The 27,396-nt window shown below is 33.6% G+C and overlaps 1 protein-coding gene across 1 annotated transcript in view; it reads right to left on the minus strand.

The window, feature by feature from the left end:
* Positions 1–25,127, minus strand: part of TECRL (trans-2,3-enoyl-CoA reductase like) — an 83,500-nt gene extending 58,373 nt beyond the window's left edge. The window contains exons 1-2 of the mRNA XM_037029888.1: positions 24,894–25,127; positions 5,534–5,585 (exon numbers count right to left, since the gene is read on the minus strand). Coding sequence (XP_036885783.1) covers positions 5,534–5,585; positions 24,894–25,127 — 286 coding nt within the window. The remainder of the gene's footprint in view (positions 1–5,533; positions 5,586–24,893) is intronic.
* Positions 25,128–27,396: the final 2,269 nt, after the last annotated feature.

Consider the following 27,396-nt stretch of genomic DNA (forward strand, 5'->3'; position numbering starts at 1 on the left):
CCATTGTTAATACAAGAACTGTTTGAGTGACATCAATATCACCTGGCATCCAAGGAGAGTGAACCAGTGGACTAGAATATACATGGGTGAACAATGACAAGTTCACTGTACTAGTTAGTGGTGGTGGTACATGCTGTTGAGTGAGTGTGTACTCTGGGGGCATCACGTTCAAAATGACTGAGCATGTAGAGCAATTAACCTGCATCAAATTTTGTGCTAAGCTTGAACATTCCTCTGAGGAAACTGGATAATTCAGAAGACTGCAATTATGGGTAACTGGTGATTGGCAGATTTATTATGACAATGCAATCGTGATGCATTGTGTCTCATGAAGACTGTTTTGACAAAATACCAAGTAATCTATGTGATTTAGCCCCCCTACAGCCCAGATTTGGTGCCCTGAGACTTTCAGCTCTTCCCAAAACAAAATCACCTTTGAAAGATAAATGTTTCAGACCATTGATGAGATTCAAGAAAATGAAATGGAATAGGAAGATAATGACAACTGGGAAAATTTTGTGAGGTCCCAAGTTGCCTACTTTGATGGGGACTGGGCCATCATTGTCCTATGAACAATGCTTCTTGCATCTCATAGCTTCTTCAATAAATGTCCTTTTTTTTCATATTCCATGGCTGGACAGACCTCATATATCATTACAAATTTAAATTAGTATGGATACATTTGGCTATGATTCTTTGTAAGTTCTATTACTTTCTAAAAATATTAATTATTCTAGCAAGTCATGTTGTATTCTAAGAGAGAATAAATTGCCTTTAAATTAAAGAATACATGAACATATTTTAGTTGAATAACATGAAATGGGGTAATACTGCTCAGCCTAGACAGCTAATTGTATAAATACATGAGGATTTTTTTAAAAGCTCTGTTGAAATCTTAGATTTTTTTTTACATTTCTTTAGTCCAAGTGTCCCTTGTACTTGTATAAATTTCTATTTTTCAACTTGGTTTTGACAAACAGTAATTTCTATATGCAGGCTGTGTGAAAAGGTGGGAGTGACTAGAGGGATGATATATGCAGAATTGAGTGTGAAAATCACTGAAGCTGTGCAGGAAAGACTTCAAGGTATAAGCAAGAATAATAATTTTAAGTGTTACAAATAAATGGATGGAGGTAAAGAAAGACTAGCAGAGAATTTGCAGTTGAGGGCATTTCACCAATTTTTGGTAGCTAAAATGAGAAGAGGAGAAACAGTTGAATGTAATGTTTTGTATGGGTTTGTGTAAATGTGCATATATAAAATTTATAGTGTATTAGGTGTCTCTTGATGAAAATCATTGTTCTTTCTCTTTTGCCTTAACAGCTAACACTGTAATTGCATTTATCTCCCTTATTTTCTTACCAGTCTAATTGCTGGTGTCACCAGGATAATCTAAAAAAAGACTCATAACAAAGCAGGCATGAAAAATTATGAACCTTAAAAGAGCATAAGGTAGTCATTTTACAAGACAAAAAAATCATGCTAAAAATTTTCCAAAATAAAACTAAGAAAAATGTGAAGCTGACAGAAGTCAGAGAAATAGTAGGCAGATAAGAAATCAAGATCAGTGAGAAAATCTAGAGAACAGAGGCTAGAGATAAAAGACATGCAAGGAGCATTCTTCCCTCAGGAAACCAGTCCTCTGATAAGTTAATTTTTTCCTTACAAGATTAACAATTTGTATCATAACTCCAGGGCCTGAAAAAAATAGCATCTGAAATGTCATAATAAAAAAATAAATTGGCATCAGAAAAATAGTCTGTAGAAAGCCAGCAATTGTAGTTATATAGTTATAATTATTGTACAAGTACTATATATACATATTTATACATATGTGAGTATTCTTGGTTGAATATATTTATTTGAAAAAACACACAATGTCACATACTCTTATTATGCTAAGAGGTAAAACATGAAGGCAGTTAGCACGTAACTTTCTTTTAACCATTGTACATACCATCATATATTGTTGGCGTTAAAGTTTCTTGGTTTCTTTTTATGATTTGGCAAATATATTAAACATAATATCCAATTTAATTATTTGAGATACCTCCATGTAATGTAGTACAAGCAAAACATGTATTTTGTGTCTTCATTTTCTAAAATCTGAAGATCGATAACTTTTTAAAATTTAGTACAACAAATGCAAAATTCCATGAATACTATTTTTCTACAAGCGATGGATATACTTTCAAAGTAAAGGTACTTTTGTAAAAGTAAAAAATAAAAGCTAAAATTTATGCAATTGTTAAAGATTCAAACTTTGCTGAGAAAAGTAAATTAATAGTTGTCAAGATATCCCTAAGAACTGATATAATCAGCTATTAAAACTAACCATATTACAGTCATATTCAGTTTTCCAATTCTGAAACTGTACATTTCTAGGATTTTCTGCAAACTGTCTAACTTCATTTGCCTACTTAGAAATAGGCTTGGTACTACATAAATGCAAAAATTCTGGCTCTACAATTTTAGGATGCCATGTAATTGTTATGTATGTCTTCCTATACATACAGACAAGCTGTCAGAAAGTATGCATAGAATCACACAAGGTGGTGATTGCACATTGTTTCTACAAATACATTAGGCTGTTATCCATTTCCTCATTTCAGGATAAATACAAAAATAATGTACTTCTTAAATTGTCATATCAATTTAAATAAAATGTGTGTGCCCTTTTTTACTTTATAGTAAATAATTATTTTCAAATATCCTTTCACTTGATACTACATTCAAAATTTTCTGAAACCATATTATTAGCTAAAATTGATCTAAGGCTTTCCAAAGATGGCATTCATTACTACTTTAATGAGAACCATATTTATGCAAAGAAAGGAATGAATCAAAAACATTTAGACTGTAACTAGGAAATACTTCTGGAAATAATTATGGTAGCATGGTTTACATGCATTATGGGCTAAGGCATGAATATGGAATTTTAAGTTTTTTCAATAATTTATAATATATTGGCATAAATACATGCAGAATTTGCTTGCTGAAAATAGAGAATTGATCCATGGCAGATCTTTCATTTTGATCTCTTATTTTCTTTAGTTCTTTTTTTCTTACGATAATCCCTTTTTGGTTCACCTCTGCATATTCAAAACCTGCCTGTCCTCATGGTAAAATAGCAGAACTCACCCTCTAAAAGAATCTAAGCCAATGATACCTCAGACAAGGGTTTGATCTCCAAAATGCACAAAGAAGTCACATGACCCCACAGCGGGAAGACAAACAATTCAATTGAAAAATGGGCAAAGGACCTGAATAACCACTTCTCTATGAAGGACATGCAGAGGGCCCCACAGACACAGGAAGACATGCTCAGCATCACTAGCCATCAGAGACCTGATGCAAATTAAAACCACAATGAGACACCACTTCACATCAATCAGAATGGCCATCATAACCAAATCAACAAATGAAAAATTCTGGGAAAGTTGTGGAGAAAAGGGAACCCTAGTCTACAGTTGCTGGAAATGCAGACTGCTGCAGCCACTGTGGAAAACAGCATACAATTTCTTCAAAACACAAAAAATGGAACTGACTTTTGACAAAGCAATTCTACTGCTGGGATTATACTTTAAGAACCCTGAAACGCTAATTTGAAAGAATCTGTTCACCCTAACATTCATAGCAGCACAATTTATAATAGCCAAGAGCTGGGAACAGCCTACGTGCCCATCAGTAAATGAATGGATCAAAAAACCTCGGTATACTTACACAATGGAATACTACGCCGCTGAAAGAAAGAAATTCTACCCTTCTAAACAGCATGGATGGAACTGGAGAGCTTTATGCTAAGTGAAGTAAGCTAGACAGTGAAAGATAAATACCAAATGATGCCGCCTATAAGTGAAACCTAACAAACAAAACAAACAAGCAAGCAAAATAGGACCAGAAACACAGAAATAAAGAACAAACTGACAGTAACCAGAGGGGATGGGAGAGGGAGATAAAGGAGGAAAAAAAAGGAGAGGGCAAGTCAAGGAACATGTATAAAGGACCCATGGTGGGGCTGGGAGGATTGAATGTGTGAGGTAAGGGTGAGTAGGGCAGGGGGAGAGCAATGGAAGGGAATGGGGACAATTGTCGTTGAATATTTAAAAAGTCCATAAAAATAATCTAAATCATACTGCAAATAATGCTGTTCCAACAAGTGTATGCTTTCTATTTCATTTAAAAATTCTAGAATATTTCCCATTATGTCTATAAGTTTTAGATACATTGACTGTTTTATTTACCTTCCTCATAAGGGTAATTTTTGAAGTCAGACAAGACATCTTCTACTTCCATTTAGTCATTATGTCTAGCATATGTCATATGTACAGAAAATATTCAGTAAATATATTTTCCTGAAAAAATAATGAAAATAGTAAAAGCAGTTCTACCTATTTTACTCTAAGTTAATATTAAACAGGTTAATGTTCTAATTTGTGAACTTTAGGCATATTTTAAGAAAAAAACATGATTCAACTAAAGGATTAAAAATTCTTGATAGCAAAACCTATGGATCGTAGAACACTAAGAACGAAACCCGAAGTAAACTACGGACTTTGGGTAATAAAGATGCGTCAATACAGATTACTGGGTTGTCAAAAATACACTACCCTGATGTGGGCTGTTAATGGTGGGGGAGGCTGTGCGTGTGTGAGAGAAGGGGGTAAACCAAAATTCTGTGTATTTTCTATCAATTTTGCGATGAACTTTTAAAGTTGCTCTAAAAGTTATTTTTAAAATGTTCCCTAGCACTTACAGACATCTTCAGTGTTTATGAGTAAACCTTGTTAAAATGTTGTAAAAATAAAAATCTAACTTATACTAACTTCATATCAATATTTATATATAAATAATTATAGGAGATCCATCAATAGACTATATTAACTATTAATATAGTTCAATAATATAATCTAAATATATTATATACAGTATTCCTATGTGGAAGCAATGTGACAGGTATAAATACATGGTGAAAAATTTTTGCTTAATAATTTGCTTAAATGGAAAAATACTTTGTATTTATTAACATTTGTATATATAGGAAGATTTCTGTTAGAATGCAAACTGCTCTGATATGAACTACAAAACAGTTTTGTGAAAAAACAAAGGGATAATGAGGTTTAAAGCATCCATTAGAGAATAAGATACAAGAATGTTCATGATCCAGAGGTTTCTCTGGAACCATATTATTTCTGAGCTACATGTTAAAATACTATGTCCACACACTACTTCTCTTATAACATCGTACTTATTTTTACAGATAATTCTGAATCAATAAAAATAAGACTGTAATATAAATTATTTTTTTAATTTTTAAAGATTTTATTTATTTATCTTTAGAAGGGAAGGGAAGGAGAGGAGAGGAATATCAATGTATGGTTGCTTCTCATGCATCCCCTGCTGGGAACTGGCCTAAAACCCAGGCATGTGCCCTGACTGGGAATTGAACCACGATCCTATGGTTCACAGGCCTGCACTCAATCCACTGAGCTACACCAGCCAGCGCAAATTCTAAAGTAGATATAAAACTTACATGCTTTGTGAAACTTTTGTTTAACATCATGAATGGTAGATGTTTGCGTCACCTGTAAAAAAAGAAAATAGAGTTATAAGGAAAAAGTGTTTATCCATTTATTGTAGATTTTTAATAAGAAAAGATAATATAGCATTTTTGAAATATAAAGTTATTTCAAAATAGTCTGCTTATTTTGTTTAAGTTTTAGTCATTTTTGCTTTAAAAATTTGACACCATACGTCTATACACTTTTTCCAATATTTTAATTTAACTATAACAATAATGGTGTTGTTACGAGTTCATCCTAATCTATATCTCTAAATTAAAATTTTGCATTTTTTCTGCTACTAATATTCAATTTTTGGTTTTCACATAAGTGAAATTATCAGAGATGAGTAAGTGCACAAGACAAATAGAAGATTAAGTGTATAAAAGATAAGGCAAAAGTAGATTTGCAGCTGTCCATACGAAAAATAATGCAATCATTAATAAATAATAAGAATCAACTTTGTGTTTTTTGTACTCACAACTATACACTTACTTTTCCCCCACCATTTATACAGCAGGGTAACCTTGAGATACAAAATTATTTTATATGGACAAAAAGGGAAATATTTATTTAAAATATCATCAGGAGAAACTACCTAAGACTCCTAGTTAGTCACTAAAACTTCTATCCAAAATTACTGTTAGTTCATCAAAATCCATGTTAGATATATTATTTGGGTTCTTTAAGTGCATAGTGTTTTGACTGTTTGAAATATTAAAATAAATTGAATGAAAAAGTGTTTTTTTATTTAAATTGGAAAATTCATGAGGATAAATGTTCTATCAAAGCACCTCAAGCCATTACAATACTATTTTTTAAAGATTTCACTTATTTAGTTTTAGAAAGAGGAGAAAGGGTGGAGAAAGTAGAGAGAAACAGATGTGAGAAACATCAATTAGTTGCTTCCTGTAGGTGCCCTGGTTGGGAATTGAATAAATCTATGAAGGCTACCCTGTCTGCAGCTATTTTAGCCAAATATAAAAAGAATTTTAAAAATATTTTCCAGTGGTGTCTGACCTATGACCCATGGGCAGCATACAGACCACAATGGTTGTGAATATGGCCCAACACAAAATTGTAAATTTACTTAAAACCTGATGAGATTTTATGCAGTTATTTGTTGCAATGTATTTAATGTGTGGCCCAAGACGACTCTTCTTCTTCCAGTGTGGTGCAGGGATGCCAAAAGCTTGGACACCCCTGTTAGACAATATTGCTGAATTAGGTACCTGGATGTGCTTAATCGACTTTTTCAGGCCTTTAATTGTATTCAGAGCACAAAATGAGGAAAAGATGTTAAGAGTATATAAGATTATAATTACTAACTCGATGCCTCAGTAGTTTCGTCAGGAATATTTCAATTAAGTGTGCAGATGGGAGAAATACATATCCTTACATTTGAAATCCTGAAATTCTCATTAACCTTCTTCTTGTCAGACAAAATTATTCTTAAAATGTTAAGTAGACAAGTAAACTGTGTTTTTTAGTTGAAGCAAAAAATTACTTCTAAATTTTCAGAGCTAACGGTTGAAGTATAAGTCATTATCATTACTTCATTTAACATTTAAATTGCTGGATTAAGGAAAAATATTTTCACAATCTAGATTCTGAGTGAATTTGTCTCACACAAAGTTCCTGCAATGTTTCACGTATACACAAATAAAATGTATCATTGTTACCCTTAAAACTTAGTCATTTTTCAGGAACTCCTTGAAATGAACAGAATATCTTCAGAATACTATTTATCCAATTTAGATACATGAAAATTTATTAGTAAGAAAAAACAAGAATGACTTGAAGTTCATTTGACTAAGACATTGAAATATGCACTATGAAATTTGTCAGTAAACGTTGTGAAGAACTGTGTTGACCAATGAAGAAACAGACAGGAATAAAAACAAGATAAATTGAATAGAAATAATTAGCTCTAGAGCTGTGAAAATACACCAAAACCACAAAATAGTCAGTGCAGAGCTTCTAACTGGCAAGAGCTCTTTCTCACTTTGCATACAAATGAAAGATAACTAAACTAGCCTAGAGAATAATATTTTAATATGGATTAATCCAAGAAAGTGAGAAAAGTACTTCTGAGAATTTCCATTACAATGTTTTAGATTAGTAAATAGAATATGTGGTTGTCCGTATATTGAAAGAGAAAGAGTGGGATAGAAACATCTATGTGTGGTTGCCTCTCATGTGTCCCCTACTGGCGACCTGGCCTGCAACCCAGGCATGTGTCCTGACTGGGAATCAAACCGGCGACCCTTTGCTTCACAAGCCCGTGCTCAATCCACTGAGCTGCATCAGCCAGGGCTGTATGAATAATTTTATAAATTCAGAATATGTATAGAATTATACAGAGTATCAAGAGTTTCTGTTATGAATAAAATGAACACACAATATAAATTTGGAAAAAACAGTATTAATAAGTAGTAAGAATTTTTAGCCTAACTAGACTTTGTTTACTTTTTGAGAAATTAAAAAAGTAAATCATCTCGATTGTGTTTATTTATATAACACAATGAATTATTTAAAATCAATTGTTTGATTTATTCATAATTGTACATACATATAAACACTCACTTATTTTAAATTTCTTTATAACAGCTTTTTAATATATATAGCAATAACATCTGGTTATTGTCTTTTCAGTTCAAAAAGAAAATAATAGCATTAGCATATAGATTTATTTTTATAAAATATTCACCATACCTGTTAAAAATATATTAATCTAAATAATTTACTTTTATATAAATACTTTTATTCCCAATAAATTATTTGTAAATTTTATTTAAGGTTATAGCTCAGATGTTAATGATTTTATAATAAATATACATATATATGAAATAATCACCTATTTTAAATACTTTAAAAATTTATAATAGATATTAGTGTTTGAAATTCTAACACAGTACAAAAAAGAGGTATATTTTATAAATTAGAAACTAATTCAGATTTTAAGAACATGAAATATGTCACCATAGATTATCTTTGTGGAATATTCTTACAATACATGTTTTACAACCTAAATTAGAATACTGTAGGGCTGGGTGATATAATAAAGACCATAGAATTAAAAGCATATTTTTAAGAATAAAATAAATCCTAGTGGAGTTAACATTTATAAGTACTTCTCAAATTATTTCTTATTATGTTTTCCTATTGCAAGTTTGTGAAATGTAGAAAATAATTCTTTTGCTCAGAAAAATTTACATGTTCCATGGTATTACTGAAATAAGTAAGGCAGACTAAGCCATATGAAATAAATTCTGTATAAACAGTAAAAGGCCATTTTAAATAAAATAATATTGGCTCTATGGGATCTAAAAGAAAATCACAAAATATGTTAAAAACATTAGTAATCAAATGAACATTTTTCCCCATAGTCACAGGTATTATATGAAAATTAACTGCAGTGTGAAGAGACTAATTAACAGATGACTGGGTCTATTAGTCTACTACCATTGATTAATTATTAGGCTTCATGATCAAGAAAGGAACTAAATTTATGTGTGCATACTCCAAATTAATTTATTCTTATTTTGCTGTAAAAGTAATATTTTCTTAAATACAGAAATTCTATATCAGTAATATAGATCATTGAAATGTAAATGCAGATGAAACTAGAAGGAGAAAATATGTGGCAATCTGGTTTAAATTTTCTTAATTATAATCTGTAAAATATTTCAGGTTCATATTAACTGATATAATTGGCTAGTGATGACCAAAATAAAAAGGCTTGTTAGAATCAAAGGATTTAGAAGTCTTTTGAAAAGTTATTGATTAAAATATAATTGGTTTCTTCTTGCTGGTTTACAGTGAAAATGACAGGGACATTTGTCAAAGTCCCTCTGTCTTCAATTGTAAATGGGAAAGATAATATTTACAAATACTTGAAATTATTAAAGGAATATTACAATAATTGTTATTACCTATAAATCTGCTTTGTGTGTATGTATGTATACTATTTATTAGAAATAAAAGAGTATTTATACACTATTCTGTTTTATTTTATTTTATTCTATTCTGTTCTAACTATATTATTTTGATTATTGAAAAAATAACCACAGTATTTTCCAGATTCTTCCATCAAAAGGTAGAATTTTTTTCCCCAGACCTTAAGTTTATCCTGGCCTCTGATACACTTTAATGAAAAACCTGTTAAAAGTGAGGCTTGTGCAAGTGACAATTCGAAGACACGAGAGACCATGTATTTCTACTCTTTCTGACAATCCCTGTGATGAGCACCATGTAAAGAAGCCTGAGCTTCTTCCCATGTGACAGACAGACGCATGTCCTGTTGCGGCTATTTCCCCAGTGAACTCCCTGATAAGGGTGCCCCAGCTACTTGGCAACCAGCTGCAAGTACTGAAGTGAGTCCAGCAAAGAAGCAAATCATGCACATACACAAACAGAATAATGAGATAAATAAATTGTCTTTGTTTTAAGCTATTAAGTCTTTGAGTAGTTTGTCCTCAAACAGTAAAGAACTATTAAGAATATTAATCATTTAGAACAGCGATTTTAGCCTTTTTCATCTCACATCATCAATAAACTAATTAATAATTTGTGTGGCACATCAAAAATATATCTTTGCTGATCTGACAAAGATATAGAATAATTTTGATTCATTCAAACTAGATAGCTATTGTTATGTTCACTATTGTTATTATTTTATTGGACAATCTAAGTGAAAACAGGTCATGCCTCTGAATAAAGAGTTTAGTATTGCATGTTTTAAAAATTCTTGTGGTACACCAATGCGTGTGGCACACCAGTTAAAAATTGCTGATTTAGGGGACAAAAGAACAAATAAAACCTATAATTTCAGTAAATGATGAACTGCATATTGAATAATGGTCCCAGAAGATAAAAAAGGAGTTGAAAATTCTTGTCACCCAGTGATGTAGTGGCCTGACATCACAGCTCCACACATTACTCGTGGATTTGCGGTGGTGGTGCAAACAAGCCTACTGTACAGAGTTGTATAAAAGTATAACATACAATTATGTACAGCACACAATACTTGAAGATAAGTGACTATGTTATCAGTATGTATATTTACTATACTACACTTTTTATCATTATTTTAGAGTGCATTTTCTACATATTCCAGTGTTTGTTGTAAAACAGTATGCCTTGTTACACCAACAGCAGCCTCACATCTCGTTTACGTAGTTTCCCAACTGCATCAGCTTATTCTGTGCTTAGTGCAATCTTATGCTATCATGTACAGTAATGTGCTGTGTAGGCTGCTAACCTGGTAGCAAAACTGTATAGCCTAGGCAGGAAGTACACTATGCCATCTACGTTTGTGCAAGTGCACTCTTTGAAGTTCACACAACAGCGAAATCACTTAATGATGCATTTGTCAGTGGCTCATGACTGTAGCTCAATTATTTTACTGTACAAGTTACACACAAATTCAGGAGGGTGACTTACTTTTTCAATATTTACATGATATTTGTAAATCATCTGAAAGGCTAATTCTTTTGTTTAATTAATTTACATTTTGTTCTGCCGATGATATTTTTAAGAGATATGTTGATAACTTTATTTTTTCTTTTTAATATATTTTATTGATTATGCCATTACAGTTGTCCCATTCCCCTCTTCATTCCCCTCCACCCTGCACACCCCTTCCACCACCATTCCCCCCTTTTAGTTTATGTCCATGTGTCACAAGTTCTTTAGATTCTATATTTCCCATACTATTCTTGCCCTCCCCCCATTTTCTACCTACCATCTATGCTACTTATTCTCTGTACCTTCTCCCCCCTTCTCCTCCTCCCACCCCCNTCCTCCCACCCCCCCTGTTGCTAACTCTCCATGTGATCTTCATTTCTATGGTTCCACTCCCAATCTAGCTGTCCTCTTAGTTTGCTTTTGTTTTAGGTGTGGTTGTTAATAACTGTGAGTTTGCTGTCCTTTCACTGTTCATATTTTTGATCTTCTTTTTCTTAGATAAGTCCCTTTAACATTTCAGATAATAAGGGCTTGATGATGGCGAATTCTTTGAATTTTATCTTATCTGAGAAGCACTTTATCTGCCCTTCCATTCTAAATGAAAGCTTTGCTGGGTAGAGCAGTCTTGGATGTAGGTCTTTGGATTTCATGACTTGGAATACTTCCTTCCAGCTTCTTCTTGCCTGTAAGGTCTCTTTTGAGAAATCCACTGACAGTCTGATGGGAACTCCTTTGTAGGTGACTGTCCTCTTATCTCTTGCTGCTTCTAGGATTCTCTCCTTTATTTTCATCTTGGCTAATGTAATTATGATGCGCCTTGATGTGTTCCTTCTTGCGTCCAACTTCTTTGGCACTCTCTGACCTTCCTGGATTTCCTGGAAGTCTATTTCCTTTGCCAGACTGGGGAAGTTCTCCTTTATTATTTGTTCAAATAAGTTTTCCACTTGTTGCTCTTCCTCTTCCCCTCCTGGTAGCCCTATAATTTGAATGTTGGAACATTTAAAGATGTCCTGGAAGTTCCTAAGCCTCTCCTCATTTTTCAAATTCTTTTTTCTTCATTCTTTTTTGTTTGGTCAATTTTTTCTTTCTTCTGGTCCACTGCATTGATTTGAGTCCCAGTTTCCTTTCCATCACTATTGGTTTCCTGTGCATTTCCCTTCATTTCAATTAGTTTAGCCTTCATTTGTTCCTCTAATTTGTGACTAAAATCAACCAGTTCTGTGAGTATCCTGATCAGCAGTTTTTTAAACTGGGCATCTGATAGGTTGGCTATCTCTTGGTGGTTTAGAAGTATTGGCTCTAGGGCTTTGAGCTGTTCTTGAGCCACAATATTTTGGTCTGTTTGTGCCTGTTACATATGAGGGGCAGAGCCTTAGGTGTTCGTCTGGGCAAGGTGACCCAGTTGCTGGGTTATGATGCTGTCCATGGTCAGATAGGAGCAATGGTGTTAGTTCCACTCCCTCTCAGATTTCGGTCCCCTCTGCTGCTTCCCAAAAGCAAACTGGCCCCCCCTGGTGCCAGCTCCCTGGTGTGTGGGCCTGTGCACCCTCTAGGACCCTGTGGGACTCTCCAACAAACTCTGTCAGTCTGGGAGCTTCTCCCAGCACCTCAACCCCCAAAATTTTTTCGGTTGGTGGTTTTAGGCCTTAATTCTGGTCACTGGGGCCCTAGCTTGTGTGGTGTGTCTCACCTCTCGCTTCTTCGCCTGGTTTATCTGTGTGTGAATGTGTGACCGTGGTCAGCCACCCGCCTTACGCCCCCACTGGGTCTACTCGTTGCCACCCCACGCCTGGGATCTGCCAACCATCTCCTGTGCTCCTGGGTCCCTCTGGCTGCTTTTTCCTGTGCAACCCCACTCACTCCACCAGCCGCTGACTCCACCCCCTTACCAGTCTGGCTGAATGGTTTGTTGTTGTTGGACTTCTATACAGTTCAATTTTCTGGGTTTTGGTTGCATTCAGTTACTAAAACTTTGTTGCCTTTAAATTTGGTTGTGCGAGGAGGCACAGTGTTTCCACCTACACCTCCATCTTGGCTGAAAGTGAGATATGTTGATAATTTTAAAAAACACTCTAAAGATTTGAATTTTGTGTACAAAAATGGTATCACTGTAAACTGTGTCATGCATTTAATTTTGTAATAGCTATTTGTTATTCACAAATGTTATATATTTAACATTATTGTTTAAGATACTTTATATTGCCTTTTGAAGAATGCATGATGCAATTAAACTCAACATCAGCAAACACATGAACAAATATATTATGTATAAAATATTAAAATGTGTAATTTATTCCCTTGGTGATTCAAGGAAATGTTTGCTCTAAGGCAACTTGCATATCCTGGGAAATAAGTTAATATGGGTAACCAGTTTTCTCAAAAAGTAGGATTTTTTCCTTCCTCCTTGAACATCAAATATTATTAGTCCATCTAATTTGAATACTTCTCTTCCTAAAATATATTTCTTGTCATACCAGAGAAGAGTCATTTAAATGGTTCTGAGAAACTGAAGCTTTATAAGAAAACAGATTATTTTGGCAAATATTTGTATTTTTCATCTCTACTTCTCTCATCTCTCAAAAGTGATGTTGGTTGATGTTGGACTTATCCCTTTGGCTTGCTTCGGGAAATGGAATGTGAAGAAGAGGCAATGTCTTCATTTCAAGCTGTAGTCATTGGAAGGCATTGTGGGTTCTTACATACCCGTCTGGGACCTGCCATGATGATATGTGTTCTGGAAGTTTCTTGCTCTTATTTCTTGAACTTCTCCCTGCACATGTTTTTCACAAACTCATTTTTCCTTCCTGCTTAGAAAACAGTCAGCCAGGATTGTTACAACTAAACAAATAAATTAATAGAAATTGAATGAAAAAAAATTGAGTCTCTGCATGTTCTAAAAGTGAATGAACTTTAGCACATAAATGTTGGAGTAAGTATCTTTGTTGCAAAGTCTTTACTTACTCTGGTAGATTAATAATGCTTATAATAGTTGTTGTTCTTCACTGGGTGGGCCACCCAGAGAGAATATTTTTTATCTTCCCCACGTTGAACTGAGGCTTGGTCATGTGACTTGATTGACCAGTGAAATGTGAGAGGAAGCAGTTTACTTTTAATATCCAAGCAGAAGCTTTAAGAGCCAGTGTGTTGTTAGCCAATCATTATGAACTGAATGTTATGCCCCTTCAAAATTTACATATTTAAAACCTAACACGCAATGTGATGGTTTAGGAGGAGGGATCTCTGGGAAGTAATGAAGTCCTGAGGGTGGAGCCCTCGTGATAGAATTAGCATCCTTATAAAAAAGACTCAGAAGAACTATTTAGACCTCTCAATCAATGAGAAATGCCAGTCTGCAAACTTGTGAAGGATACTTGCCAGAATCCCACCATCCTGGCTCTTGGATCTTATACTTCCAGTGTCCAGAACTTGGATAAATAAATTTCTGTTTTTTATAAGCTACCATTCTATGGTAATATATTACAGTAGCCCAAAGTTAGATACCACCTGTCTGTTCACTATACTTGGAAACTGACTATGACAATACCAAGCAGTCTTTGATCTACCTGGTTCTCCAATAGAGTTCAGAGTAAAGCCACAGCTCATTCTCTGGGCATGGTATATGAATGATAGTTAAAGCTTTGCTACTGTAAATAATTGATTATTTGGAATCATTAGTTAGTCTAGCTTCAAGGACACTTTTATTAAATATTGTCTATATTCAAAATGTAGCAGGACTTTTTAAAATAACTTGATTAAATTTATCAATGTTAAAGGACCTCATATACTACATCTTTCATATATAGAGATCTATTAAGATGATCACTTGACCATTATAAACAACCTAATGAAGTATGTGATACTGATAGTCTTCAAAAGATTAAGAAATTGTGGTCGTGAAATATAAGTATCCTCCTAAAATTACATGATTGATTAGTTAACTAATATGGATAAAAATTTTTGAAAGCCTTGCTGCTCATAATATCCCTTCTAAGTATTGTCTTTGGTCTTTACATAAACTAGATGACTGTTAATAATTTAAAAATTATTCATTAGCAAAAGGATCCAAGATTACCTGATATGATATGGTAAATATGTATGAGAATTTGTGGTTTCATTCAAAAATATAGCTGAGTTCAAAAGAGTACAGTAACTTTTGTACATGTCATGCATTTTGGAGTGGGAACACACTCACACACACACACACACACACAGATACATACTCTGTTTTAATACAATAACCAGTGTGCATATAGTGTTTTCTATGTACCAGGTATTCATTTTAAGCAATTAACTCATTTAATACTCCTAACAACCCCCAAATTAGGTACTATTATTTTCCCTGGTTGCCAAGCAAAAACTGATGTGCTTTGGTATCATGAGGCCTACACCTTGTCACAGAGCTAACAAGCAGCAGAGCTGGGTTAAATTTAAGCGATATTGTACCTGAATTCAGTTTCTACAACACCATGGCACAGTGAGACATGTTCAAACAATACTCTAGAAGAAATAAGAAAAAAATAAATATCTATATAATGTATCTAAGGGTAATAAGTTCTAAAACAAACATATAAATGAGGTCTGAGATAAGACCTGATGCAAAGAAGCACGATTCTGACAGGAAGATAAGGATATATGAGCAAAGGCCTAAGCTGGTGATCAGATTATGCAGATATTCTGAAGAATATCCTTCTAGACAGAGGAATTGTCAAGGTCAGAGACTACCAGGGATCACCACAGCAAGAGCAATTGAGAAATGGCAAGCAGGCCAGTGTGTTTGGAGCAGAGTATGGATGGTTAAAGATGTGATTGGAGGGGTGAGATGCAGAGATAACGTAAAGCTTTTCAGAATATGGGAGAGCAGATTGGATATTCTGAGTGACACATGTACTTGGAGTGTTTTCATCAGAAGAAAGGCATTATATTTTATGTTTTAGAAGGATCAATTTGGTTTCTGCAAATTAAACAGATTCTGGATGACAATTAAAATGACCTTTCAACAGCAAAAGCATTTTACCTGCAAAAGTAAATCCCAAATTTTATTTTACCTAGTGATATTGTGGAAGCTCTATGCTGTAACTAGACCTGAAAGAACTATGGCAGATATATTCTGTGTTCCTACATAGACGGTGTGTGTTCACTGAAGACCTATCTGTACCAGTCTATTTGTTAGAGGTGACAGTGTCTTAAACTAGGATGGTAACAGTTCAATTACAAGACATATTATGTATAGAACAAAGTGACCGAGTGGTTGGATATTATATAAACAGGAAGAGGTTCTAGAGAGTCAGCAGCTTGATAAACTGAAGTGAGACTTTTTCCATAGCTCATTAAACAATTGCTTCTGTGGGCGAATTCTCTCTTGCAGTGAACACTTTGGACATATTGCAATCACTTTCTGTGTCTCGGCCTCTTTAACTTCATAGATAAATGACCTTGAAGCCATGGCATGAACAAATCTAAAAAATGCTTATTCCATCATGTATACATTGCCCATGATAGAGATGCACACATTGTTCCTTCCTATTAGGACTGATTTGATTGTATGAGTAAATAGAATAGATGTCATCAGGGAAGGTGAGATGGATATTTTTGTGTTCAGAAGCAAAGATAAGTTCTGAATACAGATTATTTTTTATGATAGCACTGTACAGCCCCAAGAACAGATGGATTGAAAATTAGGTCCTTTAGGCAAACTGTGCCTACATTCTTAAACTGTGGCATACATGGACCTTTATATATTTTTTTAATGACAAAAGCCTAAGAAGACATTATGTCTATACAATTGCAGAAATGTTGATTGAAAACTAAAAGCAAATAGGTAAATTTATGAATCTATTTTTAATTATAAAAAATAATTGATTTTTCCTTCCCATTTTAAAATGAAGTAGATTTTATTTTAACAATCAACAGCTCAGTGGTTGTTGTGGCTGTTCTGTTGATTATGTTCTTACCATGTCAAGAGTTAAAAAAATTTACATAAAATAGCTCTTAAGATAAAAGTGATTTCTCAGTAATTTTAGAGTAACAGCTTTCTGAAATTGCCTATCTATAAAAATGAGGAAGGTATCATCTGAATAAAGGCCTCAGGATCCTCTATTACATTTCTTATTTAATTAAGGTTGGATTATAACAAAATTTTATTAAATGGAGTTTATGAGAAGCAGATGACACATCTGTATTTAGTGGCATGGAGACCAGTGCTAACAAATAAAAGATACCGTTAGACTGTCAGTAACTCATCAAATGTTTTGCTAAAATAAATTACTTATTACAATTCACTTTGGTTTTAAAAAATCAAATAACCAGTAATTGAAAAGTTAGAAACACCCAAACACAAAGCAATCTTAAATGTTTATTTTGGAGGCAGTAAAAGTGTGGGATGATAACACACTGTAATAAGAAACAAGGACAGGTAACAATTGATTCCCTCTTTTCATAAAATGATGTCAGAATCATGAGTTTATGAGAAAGCAGAGACACAGCATTCTTTAGGAGTAAGATCAATTCTCAAATAAAATATCTGGTATCTAGATGTAGTAGACAGTTCAAAATCTGCCTAAAAGAGAATTAACTTCTCATAGGAGAATAAACAAGTATACTGTTCAAGGGTTTTATGTAGCTACAGACTTGTGAGCTCAGATTGCTCAGCTGAATCCCCATAGATCAACTGGGATTGAAAATTATTTGATGACTGTCAGTTTAAAAATCCACTAATAAAATATAGTATATTCTTGGTATTGAGCTTGACAAGTTTGTACCTTAGAAAGTCTTAAGTGGGAAGGGAATTCATCTTCACCTTCTTCCGTAAATTCTCCAGAGGTGTCTCTCTAGCAATGTGCCTTCAGTCAAAGCCTGAAAGAAGGCTGAGCATGTAAGGCAGTTAGAGAAAATAATTTCTACTTTAGGAGATTATTCTTTAATCTTAGAAATATCCTAATGAAAGAAAAGAAATATCCTCATGATGGTCCGTCAGTGTGCTGGGGCTATTTATAGCTAGAAGAGATATCTGCAGCCATTTTAATTTCTTCAGTAGAAAAAAATTATTCATCTGGGCTCAGCATGATTTTTTTCATACCTGTTTTGTCTTTTATGATATTATTTTGTGTGACATAGTTCATATCACACATAATATTTCATGTGAAATATTTCATTTTATAATGACTATTTACATGTCATTATTAATCACAATACTGTGAATATCTGAAGAGAAATAAATACACAGGGTACAGTAAAAGTAGGTTTATACATGTCTTTATAAACTTATACAATAATTAATAAAGAATAATAAAATAATTAACTCTGTGTTTTGTGTATTCACAGCCATAACCCTACTTTTGCCTGCCCTGTATTTGGTTTGTTTTCATTTGGTTTTCATCCTCATGTTCCCAGGCTTTATTACAGTGCCTATGGACTGGAAGATTAGTATTCTTCAGTGTAGTCACATATGAAGAAAAAACAACAGGGTAGAAGAAAAGGAGAGAGTGAGGGAAGGGTGAAGGATTAGGCAGTGTTCTAGGATTGTGTCCCTGAATCTATTTTCGTAGGTAGTACTTAATCATAATCAATTGAAAGTGTTATAGGGGTAAAAACTTCAAACAATGATTGCCCTCTAAACCTTTGAGCTCCTGTAAGGTAATCATGCAAATACCATAATTTTCATAGGAGACAATGAGGTGTCATGTAAATGTATATTAATCTAAGATCACTCACTTATATGTATAATTTAAAACTATTTTGAACCTAGATGCTGTCATTACACAAATTCTAGCAAAAATATAAATTTGATTATGTCTGTGCTTTTAGTGATCTAGACTTAAGGTCTCTGGGAGCATACATTTGTGTCCAGAAACACATGGTATAAGGGTAATAAAAATCTTAATGTTATATAAATATCAGCATCCACTTGCTGCAGTATTTCCCCTTCAGACCTCTTGCCCTGGAGACTACATAATTTAAAATATAGAGTAAAAGAATTTTTATTTCTTAGTGTTATTTTAAGTTATTGCTCATTTGATAAATCCTAATCATGTGAGTAATAGTCACAGAGAAGTTGTCAGTAATACCTCTGATAAGGTACATGACAGGGCTAAAAAAAAATGTGTGTTAAGGACACGCTAAAATCCCAGCAACAAGTTCGGAGATTATTTTGATAGTTATTTATTTGGCTACACCAAAAATATCAGTAAACTGTTGATCTGGACAAGGTACATGCCTAATACATAATTTGACTTAAATTCCCAGAAATATATTATATAAGCACAATCTTTATCTTTCATGTTTGAACTCTTAGATCACAAAAAAGCTACAAATTCCTTCACTGCAAAATTTTTGGTAATGAGTACAGCATTCAGAGCTTCATGTTTTTTCAAGACTTGAGTGAAACTTCCTCCATGGTGTCACTGCCTTGGCATCTGTTTTGTTTGACTCGTGGCCTGCAATGACCTTGAACTGCTATCAGCCCTTCATGCATTCACACGCCTTAGATAACCGTCCTCAGAGTCACAAGTAAATGCACATTCCAGATATAACTTTTCCAGTAGCCTTGATGATCAACAGCCCACCACCCCCACCCCAGGGCATTTTCCTTGTGTGCATGTTAGATAAGACCCACGGGGATTTACTAAAATCTCCCACTTCTGATTTGAATTGATCAGTTCAGCCTCAGCCCAGGAACTCAGTAAAGGCAGAGGCCCCAGGTCCTGCCTTGAGGCCACTTTAAAACAGATGTCATTCTCACTTTGCAGAAGAACAAATGGAGGCACTGTTGCAGTAAGTAGCCAGCCCAAGATAAAACATTCAAAATGACAATGTCAGAAATTACAAATTCTCAAACGTTTATGCAGTCTTACTATACTGCAATTTCTGTACTATTTTCTTAAAAAAAATACCATTTTTTGCCATTAGGAGAATTGGAGAATTATTGAGTGCTTTATTTTATCTGTAAGAAGTCTTTTAAAAGCTTTTGAGATATTTGACAGAGACATTCAAACAATAGAAGAAAGAGGGCTCTTGTGGTCAAGGTCCTCAGAGAAAAGATTAAAGAAAAAAAGAATGGGATAATATTGGAAATATTTATTAACACTAGTTTTAGAGTTTTGCCATGCTCTTGAATCATCAGCTTATCACAAGATAAGCTTCTAACATTTTATAAAACAGAAGTGAGATAAGGAAAGTTAACGAGTAGAATAATTTATGGTTAGTTTCTTTTTATTTAAAATTTTAAAAGATTATTTTTTACTTAGCTTTAGAGAGAGGGGAAGGGAGAGAAAAAAGTGAGAGAGGAACATCAATGTGTGGCTGCCTCTCTCTCCCATCCCTACTGGGGACCTGGCCTGCAACCCAGGCATGTGCTCTGACTGGAGATTGACCCAGTGACCCTTTGATTCCCAGGCTGCCACTCAATCCACTGAGCCACTCCAGCCAGGGCTATTGTTAATTTTTTAAAGTTTACATTTCAGATATACTATTGATGTTCCAACAAACACTTAAGAATGGTATTTAATAGTATAATTTAAATTCTCCATCTTATCATCCCTGGTTAGTCATATGATTTTAATCATTCATGGGAAATAACTAAAATATTTATATATCCCCATCTCTACTCTCTTTTTATAAAAAGCTTCTTAGATTTTATAATCATAATGTGACTATTAGTAAACTACGCACAAATACAAAGTTTAATGTTATACATCATTGTTGGGTGTAAGCCAGAAGCAATTTGAGCATTCGGTAGAATGAAATATTTATTTGTTTGTTTTTTGTTTGTTTATTTACTCATTTATGTTCAATTTATTTATTTATTTTTAGAGAGAGGGGGGAAAACAGAAAGAGAGGGAGAGAAACATCAATGTGTGGTTATCTCTCACGCTCCCTCAACAGGGGACCTGGCCTACAACCCAGGCATGTGCCCTGACTGGGAATTGAACTGGTGACCCTTAGGTTCAAGGGCTGGCACTCAATCCACTGAGCCACATCAGCAAGGGCTAGAATAGAATATTTAAATGTCTTTTTGTATGAATGTATTTACATTTATTCCAATGATAATTTGATTTAGAAAATAGTATAAAGTACTTTCTAATATCATACTCCTTTACTTTAAAACTATTAGTGTTAAACATGAGTGCATTGTGAAATCCACATATCTCTTGAATAGGCATTGATTAAATTCAGTACATATTTAGTGTACGTGGTCTCTTTGTACCAAGCATTTGTTTTAAATGTTGGGGATACAAGAATAATAAAAGCCAAATCCCTGGTTTTGTAAAGAGGGCATGTAAAGAATAAGCCAAATAATACCTAAAGTGGAAAAGGAAATAAATGCTAGTAAAGTAATAGAACATAGAAGGATAATAGAAAATATTGCCAGATTTTGCAGTTTTCAAAAGTAGTAAATATAGTCCTTGAAAAAAATGAGAATTAAGTCAAGATCAAAAGGAGGATGTTGGCTAGTTTTGAGTAGTGAATAATATTATCTTAACAACAGACTAGTTCTGTGGCTATATAAGAAATACATCAAAGGTACTAAGCACAGAAACAGAGAAATATCTTGGGTCTCTGGCAGGAGAGGCGGTTCAAATTTTTTGTTCTCTAGATATACGTGAAGGCATCATTTGTGTTGTGAGATTAGATCTAGGGTTGTGATGCCTCTAAGTGTTTCCTTCAAGCTACTTCAAGAATGCAATTCTACTTACTGTCCTGAAATATCTTGTTGAAAGTTGTTTTTCTTTTTTTTGTGGAAGACCAAGAGTTCAGTTTTAGATATACTAAACTTGAGATGCTTAGTGAATAATTAGATAAGATGATAGATAGATGCTGATAGATATATAAATGATAGATAGATAGATTAGATAGATAGATAGATAATAGATGCATGCCTAGATTCATAGACAAATGGGTTTACAATTTGGGGCGAGTACAAGTTGAAGTTACATACTTATGAGTCATCAATAGGTAGATGATATTTAAAACTATGAGACTCAATAAGGTAAATGACCTAATATGGGGAGAAGTTCTGATGACTGAGTTGGTGACATTACACACCTAGTCGGTTAGCTAATGAAGCAGCTTCGAGAGAAAAGGGAGAAACCAATAAGGTAGGCTTAAAGAAAAATGTGCGTACTATTATCCTGGAACTTAGAAAGCAAAAGTGTTTTCCGAAGAATATACTTAACAGTGGCAAATGTTTTAAGGTACTGAGTAAAATAAAGTATGACAATTGATCTTTGGATTTAGCAAGGTATTTACTAACACTTCTAATGACCTCAGTATGTTCATCTTCTGGAAAGTAATGGAAGCAAATGTCTGAATGGAATGCGTTTAGGATGAAATGTGAAGAAAATGTGGGCAGATGAAATGTATATGACAGAAGCAATGAGAACAGCGGGACAGATGCTGGAGAAGATATTTAAGGCATAGAAACTCTTGTTTGTTTGATGTGTGCATGTGTGTGTAAGAAAAGCAGGATTTAATATATTTTCTTCAATCTCAGAAATTATTTCATTGGTTTTATCTCATGAATATCCTGAGTACGTACTTTATCTATGCTGAAGTTAATGGATAAATGGAAGTTAATATAATACCTAGATGCAAACACAATTTCTACTAGAACTCAACACATATTACTAAGATTCATACATATGAATTGCACCATTAAACATATCTGAATATTTATATCTAACCCAAGCATTTATAACAAATCATGGCAATGGATAATTATTAAGGAGTCAATTGAAATTCTGTGCCAGTATCACAAGTTTCATCACTCGTTTTTTTCTTAGATTTTTATACACATGAAATTTAACTCTTTAAGAAAGATAAAGGACTAAGTTGTAAGTAGCACTTTTTCGTACACTGGGTCCAGCTAAATGCAATGAAAGCCACTTAATGTGCCTTACTGTTAATGTAGCTATCAATTTGTCTAACAGAAAAATAATCATGAATGGCAAACAAAATCAATCTTCCTTATCTTTATAAATTTAAACTGTTAGGAATTGTGAAACAAGAAAAGAGTAAATCCTTTCTTTTTCTTTTAAATGCCTTGCAATCATTATGAGACAACTTACCAAATCACAAAAGTAAAACAAGATGAAACAAAATCCAGTTCTACTGACAAGTCAAAGATTTGAATGTAGAAAGTAGCAGATCATATGGTGTTGATTGTCCAATAAAAGCTGTTGAGGAATCCAAAGTTAATCCTCTATCTGCTCTACACAGTTTCCCTAAAAGTTTGCGACTAGAAATGCAAATACCAGGACTCTAACTACTCAAATATGAGATTTTTAAGGAAAACCCTTATTTCTAAGATTTTTGCATACTTATTAATTTTTGTGCACTTTAGTTATTACGAGAATGTAAACTGACATGCCAGAGCTTCACATAAAATATCAATAACACAATATAAATGAGGAAAATAACTAGAAGCTAGCTCCTACATTTCTCCTTATTTTAAGGTTAATTATTGTCAATGATTAGCTACATATCAGAAAGGACGCGATGACCAGTCTCCCTTTAGGACCCTGACCTTCATATATGTTTGACCAATTGAATATCCATTCCATTGATTGTCTGGTTTCCCTTAATTTAAATGTATTGTTTAAAATTTTTTGAATTTTCAATGGTGAGATATTACAAACATCAGCATCCTCTGAATGATTTTATTTGTCTTATTTATGAATGATACCAAAATGTAAAAACCTTACTGAAATGGTAAAATACATTATACTGTGTATGAAATTCATAAGTTAAAATTATTTATACAAAATACATACATATTTATTATTTAAATGTGAGCCTAGTGGTACTATAAAAATATGATTTAGAGTTTCACAGAAATGATTTTAAATCTATTTTCTACATATATCCTGTAGGAACTTATCAAAGTGCTTTATTTTTCATTCCCATATATAAACAAAAGTTAATATTACCCAACTAATAGACTGGTAGTAATGTTATAATTACTAAATAAAAAAGCATATAACATTTTCTTCTTGACAATTACAACAGAAAACAAGTCCTTCTCTTTTCTCCTTGTCTAGAAACAGGGCTAAAATAGTTAAACTGAATCAGGGATTCAATGCTATTTTTAGAACAATAGAGAAAATCTTAACATGACAATGAAGAAAAATAAATGAAGATATATTTTATTTAAAACATGAATCTTTTTCATAATAAATTAAACTACTAGCATCTTTTCAGTGTTGAAAGACTAAAAGTATTTTGACCTATCATACTATGTATTTCTACAATGTACACCGATTATGTGAGCTTGAAAGTATGTATTTTTATCTTCGTAAAACATCTGTGATATGAGCATATGTGGGTAATATTAAGCAATACATTCTCTTTAGCCTCTTGAACCCTGTGGTTTTAAAATAAGTAAACCTTTCAGAAAAAGTGAGCTTTTCATTTTGCAAGATATAACTCAGTTCTGAATAATTTTTAATGATGAGATTGCATCATATATGTTAATTATGTTAACATAATATATGTTAATATAATTTTAGTAACTTCAGTGGCTTTTGCTTGTTATTTACTACAAATCCTATTATAAGCCTGCGAAAATTCTTAATGAATATTAAATGCATGAAAACAGCAACCTAGCAGCATTTTTTTCATGTACATGAGAAGGTAAGCACTGAAAGTTTTGCCTTCCAATAATAGTTAATGTTAGCAGGAAAACCAGAACCTAATAATTATTTGTTACCATTAAATTGCTTGTGAAAGCTGCAGTTAGCATCACCTACTGAAATAATTTATGAAGTATCTATCCTGCTTATCAAAAAAGTAACACTGAAAAGTCAGCATTTAATCAAGACACCGAAAATCAAGGGGGCAGATAAAATAAATTTAAATAAATAAACTCACCTTGTCCACAATACATATCTGCTTTCTTGTTTGAGCGTCAAGTATTTCAATCTCAAAGTGAGTAGTTTTTGATTGTTTAACTGCTGAAGTTGATTTTAGAGGACCTGCTGAAAGTACCATTTGTGAAAAAGACGGAAAATTTCTCACATCATTCTTCTGTATAGACTGTGTACCTCCTTGAGAAAAAACTTCTCTTTTGCGTTCTGAAGCAAGAGACTTTTGCTTTTTGAACATTGTATGAACACCCAGGAGAACCTGTCATGTCGACAGAAGACACTTGGCAAGTGTGTTTCCTTCACACCAGCTAAATACCGCTGTGGAACACAAAAGGTCAAGTGGCATGCCATTCCAATTGTTCAGTTTTATTTAGCAAGACGGAAAACAATGACTGATTTTATTGCTATATATAACACCCCATTGAGAATTGCTGCAATGCAGAGGGTCACTTTACCAGCATTCAAATTATTTCTTGCTTTCTCTTTTCATCTCTGCTTCTGAATACAACCAACTGGTATCACAAATTCCAAAGCAAGAAAGGAATAGATTTTTCTCTTATCTTTGGTTTCTGAATGCACTAGTGTTCAATTATCATGTATTCATTCACATTTAAAATTATTTAAATTACCTTCATGTTACCTTGTAGTGAAATTTATAAACACATAGTACATTATTATGCAACAATTTTTTATAGATGTTGTGTAAGAAAGACTTTGGCAAGGTTTTAATATCCATTTGATACAAAATGCATAAATTTTCCACTCTATGCAGGGATGAGAAAGATGACAAGTTGTCTCTAAGATTGGAATAGGTGCAGAATAATTTTATAACTTAAGCAAAAGGAAGAAAGCCTTATTTTAATATTTGTACACATTTTGTGTTACTGAAAAATCATTAAACTTGTGTGTAAAGCCAGTACTAAGTATCATATGTACCACAATACTAAGTTGTGAAAAATTTAAAGTGTCTCAGAATAAACAATGAAAAATAATAAACAACCCTACAATAGTATTGTGAAAGGGACTGGAGTACACTGAGACCTGAAAATCTGGTGAACAGACAACTGAAAAAATCCAAAATACATTGTCACCTCTTCAAGGGATATTATAGAAAATATTCTAGATGTTTTTTTTCAAGGAAAACCTCAAAAGACAAATGGCTAAAATTATAGAGTGTGCAACCTGCATATCCAGATGAGGCTAATCCTTACTTTTATAATTAAATAAAATATGTATTATTTATTTTTAGATTTTGCTACACATTATGCACTGAAAATTCATTTGCACATTGTTCAGTTGTCTTTTTCATGCTCTAGCTGAACATTATACTCAATTTTTAAAAAGATATTATATATTTATTTTTAGAGAGTGGGGAGGGAGAGGGAGAGAGAAACATTAACATGCAAAAGAAACATTAATCAGCTGCCTCTCTTATGTCCCCAACCAGATACCTGGCCCACAAACCAGGCATGTGCCCTCACTGGGATCGAAGTGGTGACCTTTTGCTTTGCAGGATGATGCCCAATCCCCTGAGCCATGCTATTCAGGACTACACTCAATATTATATATATATATATATATATTTTAACATTTTATTTATTTATTTTTTAGAGAGAGGGTAAGGGAAAGAGAGAGGGAGGGAAACATCAACGTGTGGCTGCCTCTTGCATGCCCTCAAGCAGAGACTTGGTGCACAACCCAGGCACATGCCCTGACAGGGAATCAGACTAGTGACCCTTTGATTTGCAGGCCAGCACTCAGTCCACTGAGCCTCACCAGCCATGGCAATATTAAATATATATTTAAAACGTAGAATATAGGGATATGTGTGTTCAGGTATTTATACAGATAGATACACATCATGCAATTTTGTTACCCCAATTGACCAGGACTCCAAACTTGGTATTATTCTTACCATCTCTCTTTCTCCCACACCTCAGGTCTAATTTATGAGAAATCCAGAATGCAATCTTCTCACCATCTCCACAGCTGCCATCAAAGCACCTCTCTCACTGGCAATTGTTCTTTCAAACTTGTCTTCCTGTAGTGGCTCACCTATAGTGTGTTTTTTCACACAGCATCTACAATGATCAGTGTCTACATTAAAAAAAGATAATCTAGAGAAATGCAAGTTAAAACCACAATGAGATATCACCTCACACCTGTCAGAATGGCTATCATCAATAAATCAACAAACAACAAATTCTGGCCAGGATGTGAAGAAAGGGAAAACCTTTTGATATTGTTGGCAATGCAGGTTGGTGCAGCCACTGTGGGAAGTACTATAGAGATACCTCAAAAATTAAAAATGGATCTTCCTTTGGGTCCAGCAATCCCACTTCTGGGAATACATCCACAGGAACCCAAAACACTAATTCAAAAAGAACATAAGCACACCTGTGTTCATTGCAGCATTATTTACAGTTGTCAAGATATGGAAGCAGCCCAAGTGTCCATCAGTAGATGAGTGGATAAAACTGTGGGACATTTACATAATGGAATACAAC

This window comes from Sturnira hondurensis, unplaced genomic scaffold (assembly GCF_014824575.4).
Source record: "Sturnira hondurensis isolate 20B ecotype Veracruz unplaced genomic scaffold, ASM1482457v3 Scaffold0020579, whole genome shotgun sequence".
Taxonomy (NCBI): Eukaryota; Metazoa; Chordata; class Mammalia; order Chiroptera; family Phyllostomidae; genus Sturnira; species Sturnira hondurensis.